The following is a 20878-nucleotide window of genomic DNA, read 5'->3' as shown; positions in this document are numbered from 1 at the left end:
CAGCAAGGAGAAGTCTTCCTCACCTGTGGCAGCTGTCCCTCAGGCACACCATCCCGGTAGAAGATAATGCGTGTCGGTTTGAAGCGTGTGGACTTGTAGAACTGGATGAGGAGTTCTCGAACCATGTAGGAAAGGTCTTCAATGATTTCCTGGCGTGGCCGCTGTACCCGAACCGTGGCACAGTAGCGGCTTGGGTGGGCATCCATGCTGCCCACCACCTGCCGTCGACAAAGAGGCAACGTCTGTGACTCGCTCACAGCGAAAGTGGGAGTCAACAGATGTTAGGTGAATCTCAAATCTTTATATAGCATTTTTGGGGAAGGGGAGTCTAGGAGGAGGCGAAAACATGGATTGATATAAAGCACTGAGTTTAAACCATGCTTGAACGTGGATTATTGACTAAGCTGCAATTGGCTAGAGTGAAACAATATACTGAAGATGGAGATCAGGAAACATGAAGTCCCATCCTTGCTTTAACAGTCTTAATAAGGAGAGGAGAGGAGAGGAGAGGAGAGGAGAGGAGGAGAGGAGAGGAGAGGAGAGGAGAGGAGAGGAGGAGGAGAAGGAGGAGGAGAAGGAGAAGAGAAGGAGAAGGAAAGAGGACGAGGAGAAGGAGAAGGAGAAGGAGAAGAGGAGGAGAAGGAGAGAGGGCAAGGAGGAGAGGAGAACAGGAGAAGGAGAAAGAGAGGACTCCCAAAATGAGGTCTTCTGCTGAGATCCTGCTTCCCCCAAAATTCCAAAGCTGAGGTATCTTTGCTTAATTCAAGGCCACAGCTTTGGAAAAGTGAACTTACAGCTGTTATGGATGGCTTCTTTCCATCACCAGCTGGAGGATGAGTCACATCAGCTCCCAGGAATATAACCGGCTGCTGAAAAACTGCAGATCTAGGAGCAACATGAAGCAGGAGTCTTAATACAAAGGATCGCCAAAGAGGGTTCTCAGATGACTGAGGGTAACTACAGGTAGTTTTTGACTGACAACCATTTTCTTTAGTGAACATTCAAAGTAACAACAGCAACGAAAAGACCTATTTATGACCAGTCCTCCTGGACATCAGGAGTTCATGATCAATTTTACAAAGGACTTGGAGTTTTCCCCGATGTTGTGGCCCATCAGCGGCCTGTGCAGTTAGTAGCTGATTCCGACAGCGAGGAGGCTGGTGTGGTGCTGCACCAGCAGCCTGTGCAGCTGGCACTTTAGTTGGACAATGAGGAGGCTGGAGAAGATGTAGTGCCAGAGGTAGGGATTCAGCCAGGACCTTCAGAACCTCCAGAAGCTCCCATAAGTGAAGAGGACAAAGAGGAGGAGCCTCTTCTCGATGCACGGGCACGCAGAGCTGCCAAAAGGCAGGAGTGGCTCCTCAGGAGGAGGTCTCCTTGAGAGTAAGGCTTGGGGCTAATTGGCCACTCCCTTAGCCTATTTAAGGACGGACGACGACTGAGGCAATTTGCAGGGAACAACTTCGTTCACTCTCCTTCGCGTCTTGATCTTAGTTCTCTGCAAGTTGCTTCTGGGCTTTCTGCCAATCCTAGTAATATTACGATTATTTTATTCTTTGGATTCTTGTAGGCTGTTAAGAAAGTTAATTAACAGCCTTTGTTTGAAAAAGACTGATTTAATTTAGTAAACTAAGGTTTGTACAGACTTTGTGTGTGCTGCGTTCTTTGGGGTCCATAGCTGGGGCAGAGCTACCCAGCTCTGGCGCTGCCCTTGAGCACCCGAGCTCAAAAGACAGAGAGGGAGAACATAATAGAAGTACAGAGTAGGAACAAAGAAAGTGGTCTCTCTCCAACCCCGAGCAATACGTACCGCTGATGGGGCACCAAGATATTGTTAATTCCTCCAAGTTTCACATTGATCTTGAGACAGAGGTTGGAAAGAGTCTGGGGGGAAGTCTTCACCACATTTTTGACCTGCACACATTGAGTGGCCATGCCCAGAAGGGTGTCCCCTACACGCTTCACCTCCGCTGCAGGGAAAGAACAGAGCATCAGAGATCAGTGGTCTTTATAAAAGGAGGATTCCTGTTTAGCGCAAGCAGATCCCTTTCGGAAGGCCTCCATTAACAAGGTGGAGAATAAAATGAAAGTCCCGTAAGGAATAGAGAATTCTTGAGATGTTCCAAACTTTTTAATACTACAAGTTGGTTAGATTAATGCAGTGTGTTTCTCAATCTTGGCAATTTTTAAGATGTGTGGACTTCAACTCCCAGAATTCCACAGCCAGAACAGGTACTGTATTTTTCGGAGTCTAAGACATACCTTTTTCCCCCCAAAAAAGAGGGTGAAAATCTGGGTGCATCTTATACTCCAAATGTAGCCCTGCCCAGCGTCTCAAACGGAGATCTCAGAGGTTGAAAAAAGCCACTGAAAGAAACTTCAGAAAAAAAGCCTCCGAAACGAAGCTTCAGAAAAAAAAGCCTCTGAAAGAAGCTTCAGAAAAAAAGCCTCCGAAACAGAGCTTCAGAAAAAAAGAAACAAAGTTTCAGAGGCTTTTTTTCTGAAGCTCTGCTTCGGAGGCTTTCAGAGGCAGAAAAAAAAACAAGGCACAGAGCTCACAACCAAGGAACCTGTTGCTAAAGCTCACCTCTGGGAACAGCTGATTGGAGGTATTCTGGGAGGCCGATCCACCCGCCAATCAGTTTTTCTCTTATTTTCCTCCCCCAAAACGAAGGTGCATCCTATGCTCCGAAAAATACGGTAGGTAGTAAATAAAGACTACACTTCTCAAATGCTCTTCCTGACACCCATTCTGATGACATACCATATACCGGTGTCTTTCCTGGCAAGATGACGATGATGAGCTGGAGTCCTGAATATGTGTTTTTAAGGTGTCGGAACATGGGCTCCACACTGTCAGCACCTTGGGCGTATTTACAGAAGCAAGGCTGGCCCTGGATTGGCATCCCTGCATCCTTAGAAATTTTGCGCAGCTGGTCCGTAAAGTTCCTATCCAAAGAAAACAGAAGAGCGTAGATGAATTTTTCACAACTGACATGCCACCACTCGGAAGGAAACAAGATTGGTTATTGCTATAGAAATGGCTAGTAGTTACTATTTGGTATAACTAAAAAGATTGAGACGTGTGGACTTCAATTCCCAGAATTCCCTAGAAGTCCACACATCTTAAACTTGCCAAAGTTGAGAAACGCTGGCCTAAGGAATGAGGCCAGAATGGAAGAAAAGCAGTAATGTATTGTATCAATATTGCCATACTTTGTGAATTGTCTCCTTTTGGGAAAGACAGAAAATAAGCTGGTTTCCAGCAAATCATTTTCTATTTAGTTGAACATGATCCAGGGGGTCTCCAACCTTGGCAACTTTAAGACTTGTGGACTTCAACAACTCCCAGAGTTCCTCAGCCAGCTATGCTTAAGGTTGCCAAGGTTGGAGATCCCTGCTCTAGATGATCTGAGACTGAGTCTCTCATAATTCTCAGATGTCTCAACACTTCTGGAGAGACTCAGTCTCAGATCATCTAGATCAGGGGTCTCTAACCTTGGCAACTTTAAGACTTGTGGACTTCAAATCCCAGAGTTCCTTAGCCAGCAAAGCTAAGGAAGGAACTTAGCTTTGGTTAATAACCTGCAGCAAAGCTGGCTGAGGAACTCTAGGAGTTGAAGTCCACAAGTCTTAAAGTTGCCAAGGTTGGAGACCCCTGATCTAATCCAAGTAGAGACAGAATCCTTATATGGAGAACCTACAGTTTCAACCTGGAATCTTCTGTGCATAAGCAATGTGTAAGATTTTGCACATCATCCATAAGGGATGTCTTTTAAATCTCAAAAAAAATAAAAAAAATAATGAAGATGAAAATCAACAAACCTTTAATTTTGCAATTATTTTCATGTGGAATCTTGGATATCCCATGTAAGAACCCAGCTATCTTGCCACAACTGAAATTCTAGCAAGAACTGTAATTTTTTTCTCCCCAAAGCTATTACAAAGGAATGATTGTTTATAAGGTTCTTGATGCTCTCGGAGCTTCTTTTCTTGCTGATGTTTCACTACCCTATTAGGTTACATGATCAGCATTGATGATGATTGACTAGTTGGGTAATGAAACGTATGTAAGAAAACAACCAAGCTCAGAGAGCACCAAGGACATTTTATTTTAACCCTGAGCTATAAGTATTATCTTCTATTGCAATTACTATTTTGTTTAATGCTGGGGAAGACACTGGGCACCAACGAAAGTTCGAGAATTAAATTGCCTCTAGATATTCTGTCATGGCTGACACCTTTACACTGAGTCAAGCCATCTTTTCATGCAGCTGTAACCTGCCTCTTTTAACCAGCAGTATCTGCCCAGCTTTTCAAAACAGGATAAAGAAGATGTGCAGAAATGAATAGGTTAACACTGAGAATAAAAGATAAAGAGGAATTGGTGTATTTCAAGACATGGGGACGATTTTATGTACGGTTAGAAAAGAAATATGAATATAGAGAAATAAATTATATAAGGTGTGAGTAAATGAGAGAGAAGACAAAAAAGAAATAAACCCAGAAGACACCTGTGTAAATGGAAAAGGGGAAGGGGGGGAGGGAGAAGAAAATGTTATTATAGAAATGTACATTTATGATGATATGCGTGAATTCAGTAAAATGAAAAAGTAATTGAAAAGAAAGTAAAAATCGGGATTGCTCGAATACCACCGTGGAAAATACTAAATTGAAAATGAATACAACACTAGAGAGAGTGAATGGAGAGGGATAGAGGAGAGAAGAGAGGAAGTAGAGAGAGGGAAAGAAGAAAGGGAAAAGGAGAGGAAGAAAGAGAAGGGAAACAAGAGTAGGAGAGAAGGTTAGAAGGGAGGAAGAAGGGAGGTTTGGGGGAAAGGAAGGGGAAATAGAGAAGGAGAAGGAGAGGAGGAAAGAAGAAAATAGAAGAGTAGATGGAAGAAGGGAGGGAAAGGAAAGAGAGGAGAGGGAGAAGAAGGATTGTTGTAAAACAAGGGAGATGAAATGGTAGAAGAGCAACCCCGAATAAACTGTATTAGTATGAAAGTTAAAAGAAAATATGTATGTTAGATAAGAAATTGTACATTTAAGATATGTTTTTGAGAAGAACAAAAATATTTTTTTTAAAAAACAAAAAAAACAAAACAAAAACAGGATGTGTTGTTCCAGGCCTGGCTTGAGCTGACGAGGTCAACTCTTTCTGGTCCTTCTAGGACAGGAGTGTCAAACTCGATTTCATTGAGGGCCACATCAGGGTTGTGTTTGATCGGGGGGGAGAGATGGGGGCATGGCCAGCTCGATGTCACTTGTGTCGGGGGCACCTGTGGTGGCCCGAGCATTCTGCCAGCGAAAACGGGCTCCCAAGCTCCGTTTCCTGCTGCAATGGCCTCCTGCAACCCTCTGCCAGTGAAAATAGAGCTCCGTTTTCACTGGCAGAGGCACCGCGGGGCAGTCCTTTGCTGTTTCCAGGGTGGCCCCAAAGGCCAGATCTAAGCTCCCCGCGGGCCAGATTCAGCCCATGGGCCTTCAGTTTGACACCCCTGTTCAGGGGTGGTCTTCAAAAATTTTAGCAATTTTGCCCGCCCTGGGTGGGCGTGGCCATGGTGGGCATGGCCTAGTTGGCCACTTGCACCACGGCAGGGTGGAGGGCGTTTTTGCCCCCCCCCCCTCCCCAGGCTCTGGAGGGCTTCCTCGAGCCTCTGGGAGGGCGAAAACGGCCTCCCCATGTTTCCTGAACTTCCGGTAGGCCCGTTTTTCGCCCTCCCCAATCCTCCACACACACCCTGCACTTACCTGCATCCAAAATGGGCCACATGGGGACTCCTGGGAGGGGAGGGGCTGCGTGGGCAGGTCCAGCCAGGAGTGGGATTTGGGGATTCTCCAAACTGTACAGAATCTTAGCTAAAGGTTCTCCTGAACCCGTGTGAACCCCCAGGAGCCCACCACTGCCCCTATTCTAGGAGCTTTTTCATTTCTTCCCCCCTCCCATGTGCTCTACTCACTTACTTTAGCACTTCTTCTCTGCACTGCTTCTGGGGGGCAAAGCACGCGATGGCCCACACTTTGATCTCGATCCCATTGTAGAACTGCTTCCCTCGCATATCCCAGACCCCCTGATTGGGCGTGGCGATGGCACGATTCTGTGGGAGGAAATCGCTTTTTTAAAAAAAATAAAGCTGTAGGAGGAGAAGAAGAGACAGAGCCTGGGGCGGCGTCAAGAGAGGAATCAGCCTGGAGTCATAATGTTGCCACAAGTGATCCAAGTCCAGCCCCGCCTTGAATTCCACCGACTCCTATCTAGGCCCAATTTAGTTAGCTGATTCTTGTGTATAAAAGGTAAAGGGACGCGGTGGCTCAGTGGCTAAGACACTGAGCTTGTCGATCAAAAGGTTGACAGTTCAGTGGTTCGAATCCCTAGTGCTGCGTTAACAGGGTGAGCTCCCGTTACTTGTCCCAGCTTCTGCCATCCTAGCAGTTCGAAAGCAGGTAATAAAAAATGCAAGTAGAAAAATAGGGACCACCTTTGGTGGGAAGGTAACAGTGTTCCATGCACCTTTGGCATTGAGTCATGCCGGCCACATGACCACGGAGACGTCTTCGGACAGCGCTGGCTTTTCAGCTTTGAAACGGAGATGAGCACTGCCCCCTACAGTCGAGAACGACTAGCACATACTGTATTTTTCAGAGTATAAAATGCACCTTTTTCCCCTTAAAAGGGGGTGAAAATTTAGGTGCGTCTTATACACTGAATGTAGCCCCGACCACCTACTGGCCCCCACCCTGTGGCCTTTGCCTCTCAGCAGTTACCTCTTTGCATGCAAACAGCAAGAAAAAACAGCTCCTTTCAGCTTCAGCGCAGCCTAATTAGCAGAAGTTGATTGGATCGGCCTCCCGACTCTCAGCTGTTTTGCTCTCAGCTGTTTTGCGCAGGGCTCTGCTGCTTGCTGCAAAGAGGTAAATTGCTGGAGCAGATTTTTTTTTTCCTTGTGCTAATCAAGCTATGCTGAAAATGAAAATGAAAGTAAAGCAGGCTGTTTGCTGTTTTCTGTAACGAGGCAAAATTGCTGGGAGGCAGAGGCAGATTTCTTTTTCTTCTTTTCCTCACCAAAAAAGGTAGGTGCGTCTTATACTCTGGCGCGTCTTATACTCCGAAAAATACGGTATGTGCGAGAGGAACCTTTACCCTTTATTCCTTTGCTCCTGACAAAATCCACACAATGCTTGTGACTAAAAGCAACCCAGAGGCTCCTTACTACTCACCCGGCCTCCATATTGTAAAATTGGGGCTGGCAAGACCCGCCCGGTCACTTCGGTCATGTCATCTTTCACTTTGATGCCAAACTCTTGTATGTATGGGTCCAGGTTGTAACTGGCATTTTTCATCTGCAAGACAAAGGGAGGTTGAAGTTTTCAAGCAAGCTAGTCTCTTTAGGGCAGTAGTTCTCAATGTTGGAACTTCAGGACAGGTAGACTTCAACTCCCACAAATCTTGCCGAGTTTGAGAAACGCTGCTCTAGGGAATAGGCCCCCAAAAAAGGCTACTTCCTAGACTCTTGGGTTATTTATATCAGCCTTGTTGAAATGGGCATCCTCTAGATCAGAGGTGGAGAAAAATGGCCCCTTGTGGACTTGTGGACTTCAACTCCTAGAACTTGTGGACTTGTGGACTTCAACTCCTAGAATTCCTGAGCCAATATGGGTCCATAAATTATAACAGAGCCATCATTCCCCACCCCTGCTCTAGATCAGGGGTCTCCAACCTTGGCAACTTTAAGACTTGTGGACTTCAACTCCCAGAACTGGAGTTGAATTCTAGGAGTTGAAGTCCACAAGTCTTAAAAGTTGCCAAGGTTGGAGACCCCTGCTCTAGATGATATGAGACTGAGTCTCTCATAATTCTCAGATGTCTCAACACTTCTGGAAGAAGTTGGTGAAGACTAACCTAATTAAGAGAGGTAATTAGAGAGCTTGCTGGAAAATGGAAGCCATCTTATTGAACAATAACTTCTCTCAAGCTTGGACAATACAGCCAACATCTCCAACTAAGGGCCCATCACGTTATCCACATCTGGCTATAAGCATCCAAAGGATCATCTCTTGCTTCTTCTACCCAGCATACTATATTATTACTCTTATAGCACCTGCATTAATACTAAACCCTGCAAAAAGAAAGGCTGAAGCCGGGAAGTCCTCAACGTACGACCGCAATTGGGATTGACACATTCATCAAATGAGTTGCGCCTGACTTTAGAACCTTTTTGCGGCCATTATTAAACAAATCACATGAGTGTTAAGTGAATCATGCTGTTAAGCAAATCTTAGAATAACTTTATTGTCACTTTAAATATACAGTAATCAGCATACATTAAAATGAACTTTCATTGCATACAAAGGGTCACAACCTCCAATATACATTACATAAACATAACAAAAATACAAATAAATAAATAAATAAATACAAAATTATGCATATAGCCACATGTATTTTATGCCACAAAGAAACAACACAGTCTAGTTTGGATGTATACATGTACATGGTGAGGAAAGCGAATCTTGCAAATTTGCCAGATGGATGGCGTAGGGAACAAAGTTGTTATAGAATCTGGTAGTCCTGCTAGAACTACTTCGAAACCTCCTCCCAAAGGGGAGCAATAGAAACAGACAGTGAAGTGGGCGTGTGGGGTCTCTAACAATGATTTGAGCTCTAAGCGCATAGTGATTATAAAACAGTATCCTGAATAACGGGAAGTGAACTTCCTATAATCTTCTCCGCTGTCCTCACCACTCTCTGTATGGACTTTCTATCTGAGGCACAGCTGCCACCAAACTAAACAGTGATGCAGTTTGTTAAAACACTCTCAATTGTGCCTCTGTAAAAAGTGGCCAGGACAGAAGGAGAAAGATGTGCTCTCCTCATCCAACGCAGCAAATGCAGAGGCTGGTTTGAACACTTCCCAGATTTTGATTTTGCTTGTCAGAAGCCCGTGCGAGGGAGTGGTGATAAATCACATTTTTCAGCAGCATGGTAATTTTGAACAGCAGTTAAATGAATGGTTGTAAAATGAGGACCACATGTACACACTGAAGTGTACACAGCTGGTATGCTATTAGCCAGAGCCAAGATTTAAACTCCTGCACTCTCTTCCTTCTAAATTACAACAGCACTGAGCTCTGAGCTTCTTACCACCCTCATACAAGCACAAAGAAGGTCACCTCCCATTCTGGCATGGTTCCTACGAAAGGAAGTGGTACTTACCAACCGACTAATTTCTTCTTGCCTGTCAGGAGCAGACCGCGCCGTAGCTTTGATCATGGTAGACGTCTGATTGTCAGTCAATTTTTTGATGCACCGCTGGCCAGCCACAATGTTACACACCTGGAAAGTGGGCAAGGAGGAGGCAGGTATTTGTTTAAAGCGACCACCTTTCCTTGAACTCAAAAGTGGATGAAAACAATGATTCTCACACAAGTTGACAGCAGCAGCAACAAAAATACTAATAGAAGATTCTGATTTATTTACTTGCTTGTATTTTATATTACTTCAATATCATTCAATAACTGACTTCAGTCAATTATTATTCTACTTTTATCTTCTATATTTATTTATTTATTTTATTATATTTCTATACCGCCCTTCTCCTGCGGGACTCAGGGCGGTGTACAGCCAGGATAAAACATAGCATATAAAATTTAAAAACATTTAAAAAAACAATTAAATAATTTTGGCCCGAATTTAAAACAACCCAATTAAAACCGAAATTCGATTAAAAAACTGAGAGGATGGGATTTCATTCATTCTTCTTGCTTGCTATATATCTTACATTTGCATTTCCAAACGGACATGTATGTGTTTTTTATTCACATTTTAATATCTATCACTGCTTAGCAACCATATTGCTGCTTAAAGTTATTTGATTTGATACTAATGGTGAGCAATCATTATAGGCAGAAATCGTGCCAAACTAAAGCAACTACTTGCATCATTAAAGCTAAGACTTTGAGAACTTCTAAGGAGGAGCCGCCTTGACTCTCTTTCTCTTAATCAAACTATCTAAACTTTGCTGTCTCTTGTCTATCGAGATTCTCAGCCATCCAAGCCATGATTGTCCCAAAGGTGCTTTTTCAAGAGGCAACTGGTTTTCCTTTGTTTTTCCTTAAAGATGTTTTGCTCCTCATCCAAGAAGCTTTTTGAGTTCAGAACCGAAGAAGCAGTGGTGAAATGTAAAATTTGTTACTACCGGTTCTGTGGGCGTGGCTTGGTGGGAGGGGGTAATGTGACTGGGTGGGCGTGGCCAACTTTTTTTTTTTTTTACTTTTAAAACCATTTTTTCTACAACCTCTTCGGCTGAAGAGGTTGTAAAAAAATGCTTTTAAAAGCCTCTGACGATCCCAGCTGAGCTGCCTGATCCTCAGAGGCTTTTTTTTTCTTTTAAAAGCCTCTGACGATCCCAGCTGAGCCGCGCGATCATAAGAGGCATTTTTTTACTTTTAAAAGCATTTTTTTGGCCAAAGAGGTTGTAGAAAAAATGCTTTTAAAAATTAAAAAAAAAAGCCTCTGATGATTGTGCGGCTCAGCTGGACATGGGGGAGGGGCAGGGATTTTTGCTACCGGTTCTCCGAACCACCCGCCGCCATCGCTACCGGATCAGGCGATCCGGTCCGAACCGGAAGCATATCACGCCTGCGAAGAAGCTTCTTGGATGAGAAGCGAAACATCTTCAAGGAAAAATAAAGAAAGCCCAGTTGCCTCTTGAAAAAGCCACTTTTGGGACTTTGCTGCAGTGGTGAAATCCAAATTTTTTTACTACCGGTTCTGTTGGCGTGGCTTGGTGGGCGTGGCGTGGCTTGGTGGGCATGACAGGGGAAGGATATTGCAAAAACTCCATTCCCACCCCACTCTGGGGCCAGCCAGAGGTGGTATTTGCCAGTTCTCCAAACTACTCAAAATTTCCGCTACCGGTTCTCCAGAACCTGTTAGAACCAGCTGGATTTCACCCCTGCTTTGCTCTCTCTTGGTCCTATTGAATGCAGCCCCTCCCTCCTGGGAATCCAGACTACATTCCATCCCATGAGAGATGGAAGGGGTCACAGCAAAGAATAGAGTGTGACTGCACCAGTAAGGAATTACCCTTAAGCCTCCCTGCCCAGAACTACCACCAACCCAGCCCCAGGCAGATGCTCTTAACCTCCAGAGGCAGATAGGTGTGTTTTTGCTCTTGGCCGACTTGAAGACAGGGCAGGTGGGGGTACTTCAACTGGAGGTTGTACTTCTGCTTGAAGTATTGTGCAACGGTGCATTCCACTGTTTGTCCGCTCTCCAGCTGCAAAGGAAACCTGTACAAAGAGAACAAGAGCGCCCTTAGAGACCCAATGCCCACATATGAAAAGAGATTCAGCTTCACTCCTCTGAGGCCTCCAGAGACCCCCACCAGCACAGCGACCCCCAACCTTTGGGGCACCAGGGACCAATTCCGTGGAGAGAGGTTTTTCTGCAGACCGAAGGGGGCATAGTTTCGCTTGCTGCCTGCATCCCGTGTGTTGTGGGCTGGCGGTGGCCGGCAGAGCTGGCAGCAATCGGACAGTGAGGAAGTGGTGGAGGAACTTGGGCCAGTCCTGGGGGCTGGGGAAAGCTCAGACGAGGGCTCTGCATCAGAGGCAGAGAGCGGGCCAAGGCCATCTGATAGTTATGTACAGCCTCCAGAGTCTGACAGCAGCGAGGCAGAAGAACAGTAGGAGCCTGTTCCCAGTGTGGGCCTGTGCAGAGCTGCCAGACGACAAGAACAATTAAGAAAACAGGGTCGACTTGGGAGTAAGGCTTGGAGATGATTGGCCTCTCCCATAAGGCATAAAAGAAGAGCAAACGAGACGTGAGCTTTTGCAGGAAGCAATTACTTCATCTGGCCGATTCAAGATTTGAAAAGTCTGTTTGTGACTCTGTGCCAAGTTTGGCCTTGCCCTGCATCTGGAAATTAGCTCTCTGGCAGCGTTCCATGTGAGATAGGTGGGTGTTGATAACTTTCCTCTGAAAGACTGTTTATCAAGCCTTGCGGACTGTAAATGAAAGGAATTTACAGTCGTATAAATAAAAGAGGTTTTTCGGGACCAAGATTGTCCTTTATACTTTCAAAGGAAGCCTAGGTCAGAACACGGCCCGGTTGCTGGCATGCCACAAACTGGTACCAGTCCACGGATCTGGGGTTGGGGATCCCTGCACCAGGACATCCAAAGGACAAAACCTGTATTGCGTTATCACAACACAAGCTCGCCTTACAAAACTGCACGCATGAGTGTAAAAGGCAGAGTTTGTGTTCTTGGTACAGGTAGTCCTCGTTAAGCGACTGCCTCAGATAGCGACCGTTTGCAGCTATGATGGTGATAAAAAAGCAACTTTGCCACCAGCATCTGCATTTATGACCTTCGCAGGTCCGTAAAGAAAAAGAAAAGCTAAAGGAAGATTATAAGAAGCACAGTTGTGGTTTCATGTTCACTTTGCTGAACAACTGACCTGCCGGTCCCAACTGTGGTCACTAAACGAGGACTACCTGCATATGTTTCTTCACTCAACTGCTCCTGCCTTACGTTTGGTGACTAGCTGGACGCCGAGTGACATTACAGACGCGGTATTTCCTCTTCATTTGTCCACAGTGAGTAACTTCCACTTTCAAACCTAGAGAAAGAGAAGATTTAAGTTTACAAGGAATTGTAGTGTTGGTTTCATTCAAAGCTGTCTCCTTCCTCCATTCTATTTGAGTTGTTGTTGTTGTTGTTGTTTACAAGGAATTGTAGTGTTGGTTTCATTCAAAGCTGTCTCCTTCCTCCATTCTATTTTAGTTGTTGTTGTTGTTGTGGTTGTTGTGGTTGTTGTTGTTGTTGTTGTTATTATTATTATTATTATTATTATTATTATTATTATTATTATTATTAATTCAATTTGTATGCCGCCCCTCTCTGAAGACTCAGGGCGGCTCACAATGCATTTAAAATCATTATAAAAAACATTTAAAAATTAATAACATTAAAAACATTAAAACCCATTCACACCATTCATGGCCGGATCTCGTCAGATCGCAAAGCAAGATCAACGGCCCCAGGCCTGCCGGAAAAGCCAGGTCTTCACCGATTTTCGGAAGGCCAATAGGGTGAGGATGGTCCGGACCTCAGGAGGTAACGGGTTCCAGAGAGCTGGGGCCACCACAGAGAAGGCCCTCCCCCGCGGGCCCGCCAGCCAGCGTTGTTTAGCTGACGGGACCTGGACAAGACCAACTCTGTGGGATCTTACCGGTCGCTGGGAGCTATGAGGTAGAAGGCGGTCTTGAAGATACCCTGGCCCTAAGCCATGTAGGGCTTTAAAGGTAATGACCAACACCTTGAATTGTGACCGGAGACCAAGAGGGAGCCAGTACAGCTCGCGGAGAATTGGTGTAATGTGGGTGTACATAGGTGCACCCACGACAGCTCGCATGGCTGCGTTCTGGACCAACTGTAGTCTCCGAACACTTTTCAAGGGTAGCCCCATGTAGAGCGCGTTGCAATAATCTAACCGTGAGGTGACAAGGGCATGAGTGACTGTGAGGAGAGCCTCCTGATCCAAGTAGGGTCGCAATTGGTGCACCAGGCGAACCTGTGCAAAGGTCCCCCTAGCCACAGCTGTCAGATGTTGCTTTAATCTTAGCTGTGAGTCTAGGAGGACACCCAAATTGCGAGCCCATTCTGAGGGGGACAATTTCTCCCCCCCCCAAGAACCAAGGAATCTGTTAATCTGTTTTAGTTTATATCTCCATTAAAATTACAATCCAGTAGCATTTAATGAATAGCAGATGTAAGGTTCTGATTTCAACAATTACAAATACTTATTCTATTCAGAGATTCATTCTTGCATGAAACTCTGAAATTACAAGATTTTCTTTTATTAGAATACCTCACAAAAGAATGATTCCTTAATCATGTTTATATTCAACATGTTTTCCTCAATACTTAATGGCAATTATTATTACATGCACTAAAACTGGAACATGAGAGCAAAGTTATCCCAAAGTTGTGGGATTCCATCAGTTGATAGAATTAGATATTAGAAAAATCTTTTCATACTTGCTTATTTTACCATCTGTACTCTACGGATTTCAAAAAATGCTTATTCTGGAATTCATGTTGCTGATGAATTGTTTCATTATAAACAAGAAATAACTAAGCAACTCCCCTCAGAGTTAATTTTGGACTGAGAAGGTAAATAAATCCTCCAAATAAATAAATACGAGTTTTTAAAAAAATATACAGTCCAACTCCTAATATACGTATTTGAGGGAGGGAAGGGAAAGCAGAGGTATCTCAGCCTCCAATCATCCTTTTCCAAGAAAATATGCTTGTGAAGAAAATCAACAGGAACGTGCCACAAGCTGTCTGGAAACTATCAGTCCACAGAATCAGACAGACAATAAGAAAGCCTTGCCAATTTAGAAACAACTTAATTTTTAATTTCATCCAGTACCAGCACTCCTCATGTCAGTTAAAAAGAAAGAGATGGAACACAAATTAGTGGAGAAAAAAAAAGGGTAATCAGGAACATTCCCACATCTGGAAGTGGAAGATATGGAAGTGATGGTGGTGGGTGAAACAGGGAATGACTGTGGCATGAGATAATTCTTTTTCACACATATAATCCAGTGGTAAAATCCAAATTTTTTTACTACCGGTTCTGTGGGCTTGGCTTGGTGGGTGTGGCTTGGTCGGGGTGGCAGGGGAAGGATACTGCAAAATCTCCATTCCCACCCCACTCCAGGGGAAGGATACTGCAAAATCCCCATTACCTCCCGAGTCCTGGGGGAAGGATATTGCAAAATCTTCAGATTTTGCCCCCATTCTGGGGGCAGCCAGAGGTGGTATTTGCCGGTTCTCTGAACTACTCAACATTTCTGCTACCGGTTCTCCAGAACCTGTCAAAACCTGCTGGATTTCACCCCTGATATAATCTCTACTATCTACCTCTCTTCACTTATTTTCACACAAAGACCTTACCATTCAAGCCGATATCCCCATAATCTGAGCCCTGTGGCACAGTGGTTAGAATGCAGTATTGCAGGCTGACTCTGCCCACAGTGTGGAGTTTGATCCTGGCAGGGTTCATGGCTGACTCAGCTTTTCATCCTTCTCGGGTCGGTAATATGAGGATCCATTGTTGGGGGGGAATATGACATTGTAAACCACTCATTACTGTAAAACATTATGGGGTAGTACCGTGATGGCAAACCTATGGCACATATTGGTGGGCAGGCGAGCTCAGCTCCGGCCCTTCTGGGCCCACCAGAATTAGGGAAACAGGCTGTTTCCTGCCTCCAGAAGGCCTTGGTGTGTGTGTGGGGGGGGGGGGGGAAGGCCCGTTTTTTGCTGTCCCCAGGCTCCAGAGCCTTTCTAGGAGTCTGGGGAGGGAGAAAACGGCCTTCCCCCACCCCCCGGAGACCCTCTGGAGGCCGGAAACAGCCCATTTGCCAACTTCCGCTCCCACAATATAAACTTTCTAAAATAAATAAATAAATAAATGCAAGTCAATGTTGTTTCCTAGCAATTGCCAGGTAAATCTCTACCGTCGTCTCAGAAATCCCCCCTGCCTTTATGCTTTACCTTTGATTTCCTTTGTGAACCGAACCCTCTGAGAGTCGGTCAGGGGCTTTGGCTGCTCGTCGATGTTCCGGATGTCCAGCACTTCACACATGAATTCAATCACCGGTTGGGCCTTGTAGAACGCCGTGGCAGACACTAAAACCGAGAAAGGTACACATGAATCACAACAGTAATTGTTTCTTGAAAACGTTTGAAATACCCTTGTTCAAACTAACCAGTCCACAGCTATCCTTGCAGGGTATCTACCCTGTTTCCCCCAAAGACATCCCCTGATAATAAGCCCAATCGGGCTTTTGAGAACATGGCAATAAGGCCAAGCGCTTATTTCAGGGTTCAAAAAAATATAAGACCAGGTCTTATTTTCGGGGAAACACAGTACAATTTTATCATTCTTATCCAAACACTTTATATAAGAATTAAGCTCCTTCATTCTCTTGCTATACCTTTTCAAATTCTTAATACCAACGAGTCACTCCCAATGAAAAGCTCTTCCTCTAGGCCAGGGGTCTGCAACCTTAAATACTCAAAGAGCCTTTGGACCCGTTTCCCACAGAAAAGAAAACACCGGGAGCCACAAAACCTGGGTGGGCGTGGCCAACTTGATGTCACTCACTTCCACCAGTCACATGACCCATCCCCCAGCCATGCCTACCCAGCTGGTCATTGGGGCATAGAAGCAATTGTTAAAAAACACCGGGAACCACACAATCCTTTTGACATCTCTCTCTCTCCCCCTCTCTCTGTATCTCTCTGTCTCTGCCCTGGCCACTTCTCCATCCCCCGCTGTCGCCCTTCTCAGGCCAGGCGAGAAGTGATTGGAAGGGGATGGCGAGGGGCGGGGCCAGCCAGTGGTGGGATCACCTGACAGGGAGCCACAGGGCCGCATGTGGCTCCGGAGCTGCATGTGGCTCTGGAGGGCCCAAAGAGCTACATGTGGCTCCGGAGCCGAGGTTGCTGACCCCTGCTCTAGGCACTTAACATTTTTAATTTTATTTCTTTTAATAACAGATACGTAGTTTATTCTATTGTAATGTTAATGGCTAGGGAACCAAAGCCTACTCTCTAACTTCTAGAAGAGTTAATCAACTATATCTTCTAGAATTCATCAGGATCCCTTTTTTTAAACTACAAATTTAACTACAAAGGATCTTTTTTTAACTACAAATTCTACAAAAGTCTTTTTTCCCCCTAAAAATAAAGGATGACATTTGAGTCTCTTTAAGAAGTCCAAATTTTTTGTTGATCCCATGTAACACACACACAAAACCAGATCAAAATCAAGAACTTTACCCCTGAATCACTCTAAAATACATATTAAAAGAATGATGAGTCTTCCAAAGAACATGAAATGTTACTGAAGTTGTTTAATTAAATGTTTTCCTTCTCTGGTCTTTCCAGAAATTCCTCCCATAGATTTCTTAGCGAGACCCTTTCACAAGCTGTCAAACAACTTTGCACTGAGATTATCAAAATAAAACATTTGCAATGCAACCTGAAATATGAGGGGAAAGGAGCAGTGGAGCATCCTTTCATCCAACGTTATCCCAACGTGTTGGATTTCGCTCATTGGGGAATTATGGAAATGGACATCTGTCTAACAGCCATGCTCAACCTCAGCAGCGTTAAGATGTGTGGACTTCAACTCCCAGAATTCCCTAGAATTCCCCAGGATGAAGGTCACACGTTAAAATTCTGGAGATTGAGTAACGCGTCTGGCCCCTATTAAACATGGGACGGCTGTACAGAACAATGAGCTTCTCATAGACTCTTATTGAGATATAGGTAACCCTCGACTTACAATAGTCTGTTTAGTGACCGTTCAAAGTTACAACGGCACTGAAAATAATGACTTATGACCATTTTTCACACTTTGTTCTGCCCCAGCTACGGATCCCAAAGAACACAGCACACACAAAGTCCGTTCAAACTTTAGTTTACTGAATAAATCAGTCTTTTACAACAACGGCTGTTAATTAATTGCATTAACAGCCGCCAAGAATTCAAAGAATAATAACTGAAAACTTACTATGGTTGGCAGAATGCCCAGAAGCAATTTGCAGGAAGCTGATAAGATAAGCAAGACGAGACAAGTATGGAAGGTATGTGAACTAAGTTATTCCCTACAAATTGCTTCAGTCGCGTTCCTCCTTAGATAGGCTAAGGGAGTGGCCAATTAGCCCCAAGCCTTACTCTCGAGGAGACCTCCTCCTGAAGAGCCACTCCTGCCTTTTGGCAGCTCTGTGCATCGAGAAGAGGCTCCTCCTCTTCGTCCTCTTCACTTAAAGGAGCTTCTGGAGGTTCTGAAGGCCCTGGCTGAATCCCCACCTCTGGCACCACATCTTCTCCAGCCTCCTCACTGTCTGACTCGAGTGCCAGCTGCACAGGCTGCTGGCACAGCACCACACCAGCCTCCTCGCTGTCGGAATCAGCTACTAGCCACACAAGCCGCATATGGACCACAACACACTTATGATCATTGCACCATCCCCAGGGCCACATGATTTACATTCGGATGCTTGACAACTAACTTCTATTTATGACAGTTGAGGTCCCCGGGTCACGCGATCCCCTTTTGCAGCCTTCTGTCAAGCAAAGTCAATGGGGAAGCCAGATTCACTTTACAACCATGTTACTAATTTAACAACCGCAGTGATTCACTTAACAAAAGCGGCAAGGAAAGTCGTAAAATGGGGCAAAAGTCATTCAACAAATTTCTCACTTAGCAAGATAAATTCTGGGCTTCATTGTGGTTGAGGACTACCTGTAGGTATGACTTCAAACTGAGACGTGTCAGTATTATTACCGTCTATGTTAAGCATCATCTTCCACATGGCAGGCCTGACAGACTGATGGAAGCCAAACCAGACTTCCCGACCTCCTCCCAGCGGGTGATAGTATCCTTCAGGGGGAGAGAAGAAGGAGCGTCCTACTGGAGTGTACCTGGGAAGATCATTAGAAACAAGGAACCATATTACTCATGAAAGCTAACAACTTCGATTTCAGCTGAGGCCCAACAGAATCCATATTTTTCTCATTTTCTTATCTTCTTCTAAGAAGATGCAAAGCCCATATCTAGCAATTATTGAAACATTTATATAATACTGGTGTTTTTATATCTCATTTCAGTGAAATATATACATGAGAACTCTTTATTTTGTCCTTTCATTCCCTAAAAATTCTGGGAGATGATCTTCTGAAGAGATTCTTGATCTTTATTCATGGTGCCCCCCCCAACCCAAATTAAAATACAAGAAGATGCATGTTAGGTCAACCGATTACTGAATGGAAGTGAATAATGGTAACAGACACATCTCAAGCTAGTTATGAGCACCTTCTTGGTAATTTGTCTTTCAAAAATATGAAAAAAATCCAGATTTTACCTCATGGAAGCCAGGTGCCTCATGGCGACATCAAGGGCCTGGACAGATTCCAAAGGAACAGGGATTTGCCCGCTCACTAGAGCTTCATGGAGCATCCGCCAACTCACAATGGCCATCCATTTAATGGAGACCTTAAATATTCGGTCTTTGCCTTCCCCTGGAATTGTCACCTCAAAATCAACCTGCAAAAGACCAAGGAAACAAGATGAACCCTTGAATTTCGGTTTCCTTCCCCTAAATCCAAAAATGTCAACTTGCTTTCACCTGCTTTGCATATTCCTGGAACAATCCAAATTTTAAACCTAGAATTCTCTTGGAAAAAAAACAAACATCTGTTCTTTCTGAATCACAGCCATGTATAACAAACAAGAAACAGCAAGGAAGTACGCATGCTATTACAGGTGGTTCTCGACATAGAATCGTAATGGAAACTGCCCATCATGGTCATCACTCGTAATGGCCATAAAATGGGTCAGTCATGTGGGCAACCGACTTTGACAAACTTTTTTTGCAGTGGTCATTAAGAGAACCATTGGAAGTAACTGCCAGTTTTCAGCAAAATTGTCTTAAAACATGGTCATATGATCACTGGATACTGCAAACTGATGCAAGTGCGACTCGTTGTAACTCAAGGACTATCAGTGCTTATTTGTTAGATTACCATCTTTCCTCCTTAGATTTTTTTTTCCCACATAAACATCCTGTGAGGTACGCTGGTTTCAGAGTGAGCAGACTGAGAGTGAGTTTCCATGGCTGGGTAGATTTCTTCCTAGTTTAACGTCTTAACTATGACATTATCCTGGCTGGGACTTCACATGTGTAAATATTTCTTGCTTTCAGAAAAAGAACACTGAGGTTTGTCTAAATTTTAGGGAATGTCAAATTTTTCAACTTTCAATTTCCAAACATTAAAGGTAAAGGTTCCCCTCGCACATATGTGCTAGTCGTTCCCGACTCTAGGGGGCGGTGCTCATCTCCGTGTCAAAGCCGAAGAGCCAGTACTGTCTGAAGTGCTGTCCACATGTCTCCGTGGTCATGTGGCATTCTGATGGAATTTTCTTGAAACGTAAAGTAAAGGTTCCCCTTGCACATATGTGCTAGTCGTTCCCGACTCTGGGGATGGTGCTCATCTCCGTTTCAAAGCCGAAGAGCCAGCGCTGTCCAAAAACGTCTCCGTGGTCATGTGACCGACATGACTCAATGCCAAAGGCACACGGAACGCTGTTCCCTTCCCACCAAAGGTGGTCCCTATTTTTCTACTTGCATTTTTTACGTGCTTTCGAACTGCTGGGTTGGCAGAAGCTGGGACAAGTAACGGGAGCTCACCCCGTTACGCGGCACTAGGGATTCGAACCGTTGAACTGCCGACCTTTTGATCGACAAGCTCAGCATCTTAGCCACTGAGCCACCGCGTCCCACTTTAGACATGCCTTGGGCACTGTAAAGATATTTTTGGTTACTTTAATATAATTTAGATGTGCTTGGTAAGTAACTACATAAATACCATAACTTTTTAACATTTTGTTTGTTTCATTTGCCGCATCTGCTTTTTTTCCTAATGGAAAATATTTTGAATTCATCACTTTCTGAGTTAAAAGCAGGCTGTTCCAAACTTACAAAAGCGTTCCGACCACATCAGAAAAACACTGAGCTCAGAGTAGCTCCAGTATGTTCAGAATCTCTCGTACTGTTAAGACAATCTACCGTGTTTCCCTGAAAATAAGACCCTGTCTCAGTGACGAAATGTAAAATTTGTTACTACCGGTTCTGTGGGCATGGCTTGGTGGGGAGGTAATGTAACTGGGTGGGCGTGGCCAACTTTTTTTTTTTTTTTAACCTTTTAAAAGCATTTTTTCTACAACCTCTTCGGCCGATGCTTTTAAAAGGCTCTGCTGATCAGGCAACTCATCTGGGATCGTCAG

At 44.5% G+C, this 20878-nt stretch overlaps 1 protein-coding gene across 1 annotated transcript in view; it reads right to left on the bottom strand.

The window, feature by feature from the left end:
- LOC139321306 (protein argonaute-1) overlaps positions 1-20878 on the bottom strand; it is a 79637-nt gene that overhangs the window by 7313 nt on the left and 51446 nt on the right. Inside the window, exons 4-15 of the mRNA XM_070949977.1 lie at positions 18957-19138; positions 18380-18516; positions 15577-15711; positions 12541-12628; positions 11148-11295; positions 9218-9337; positions 7222-7344; positions 5968-6101; positions 2765-2949; positions 1811-1970; positions 795-885; positions 24-218 (exon numbers count right to left, since the gene is read on the bottom strand). Of these exons, the coding sequence (XP_070806078.1) occupies positions 24-218; positions 795-885; positions 1811-1970; positions 2765-2949; positions 5968-6101; positions 7222-7344; positions 9218-9337; positions 11148-11295; positions 12541-12628; positions 15577-15711; positions 18380-18516; positions 18957-19138 (1698 nt within the window). The remainder of the gene's footprint in view (positions 1-23; positions 219-794; positions 886-1810; positions 1971-2764; positions 2950-5967; positions 6102-7221; positions 7345-9217; positions 9338-11147; positions 11296-12540; positions 12629-15576; positions 15712-18379; positions 18517-18956; positions 19139-20878) is intronic.

Source organism: Pituophis catenifer, unplaced genomic scaffold (genome assembly GCF_029215685.1).
Source record: "Pituophis catenifer annectens isolate HBS135680 unplaced genomic scaffold, rPitCat1.0.hap2 SCAF_9, whole genome shotgun sequence".
Lineage (NCBI taxonomy): Eukaryota > Metazoa > Chordata > Lepidosauria > Squamata > Colubridae > Pituophis > Pituophis catenifer.
The sequence above is the reverse complement of the archived record's forward strand: the minus strand, read 5'-3'. Positions and strand labels throughout refer to the sequence as shown.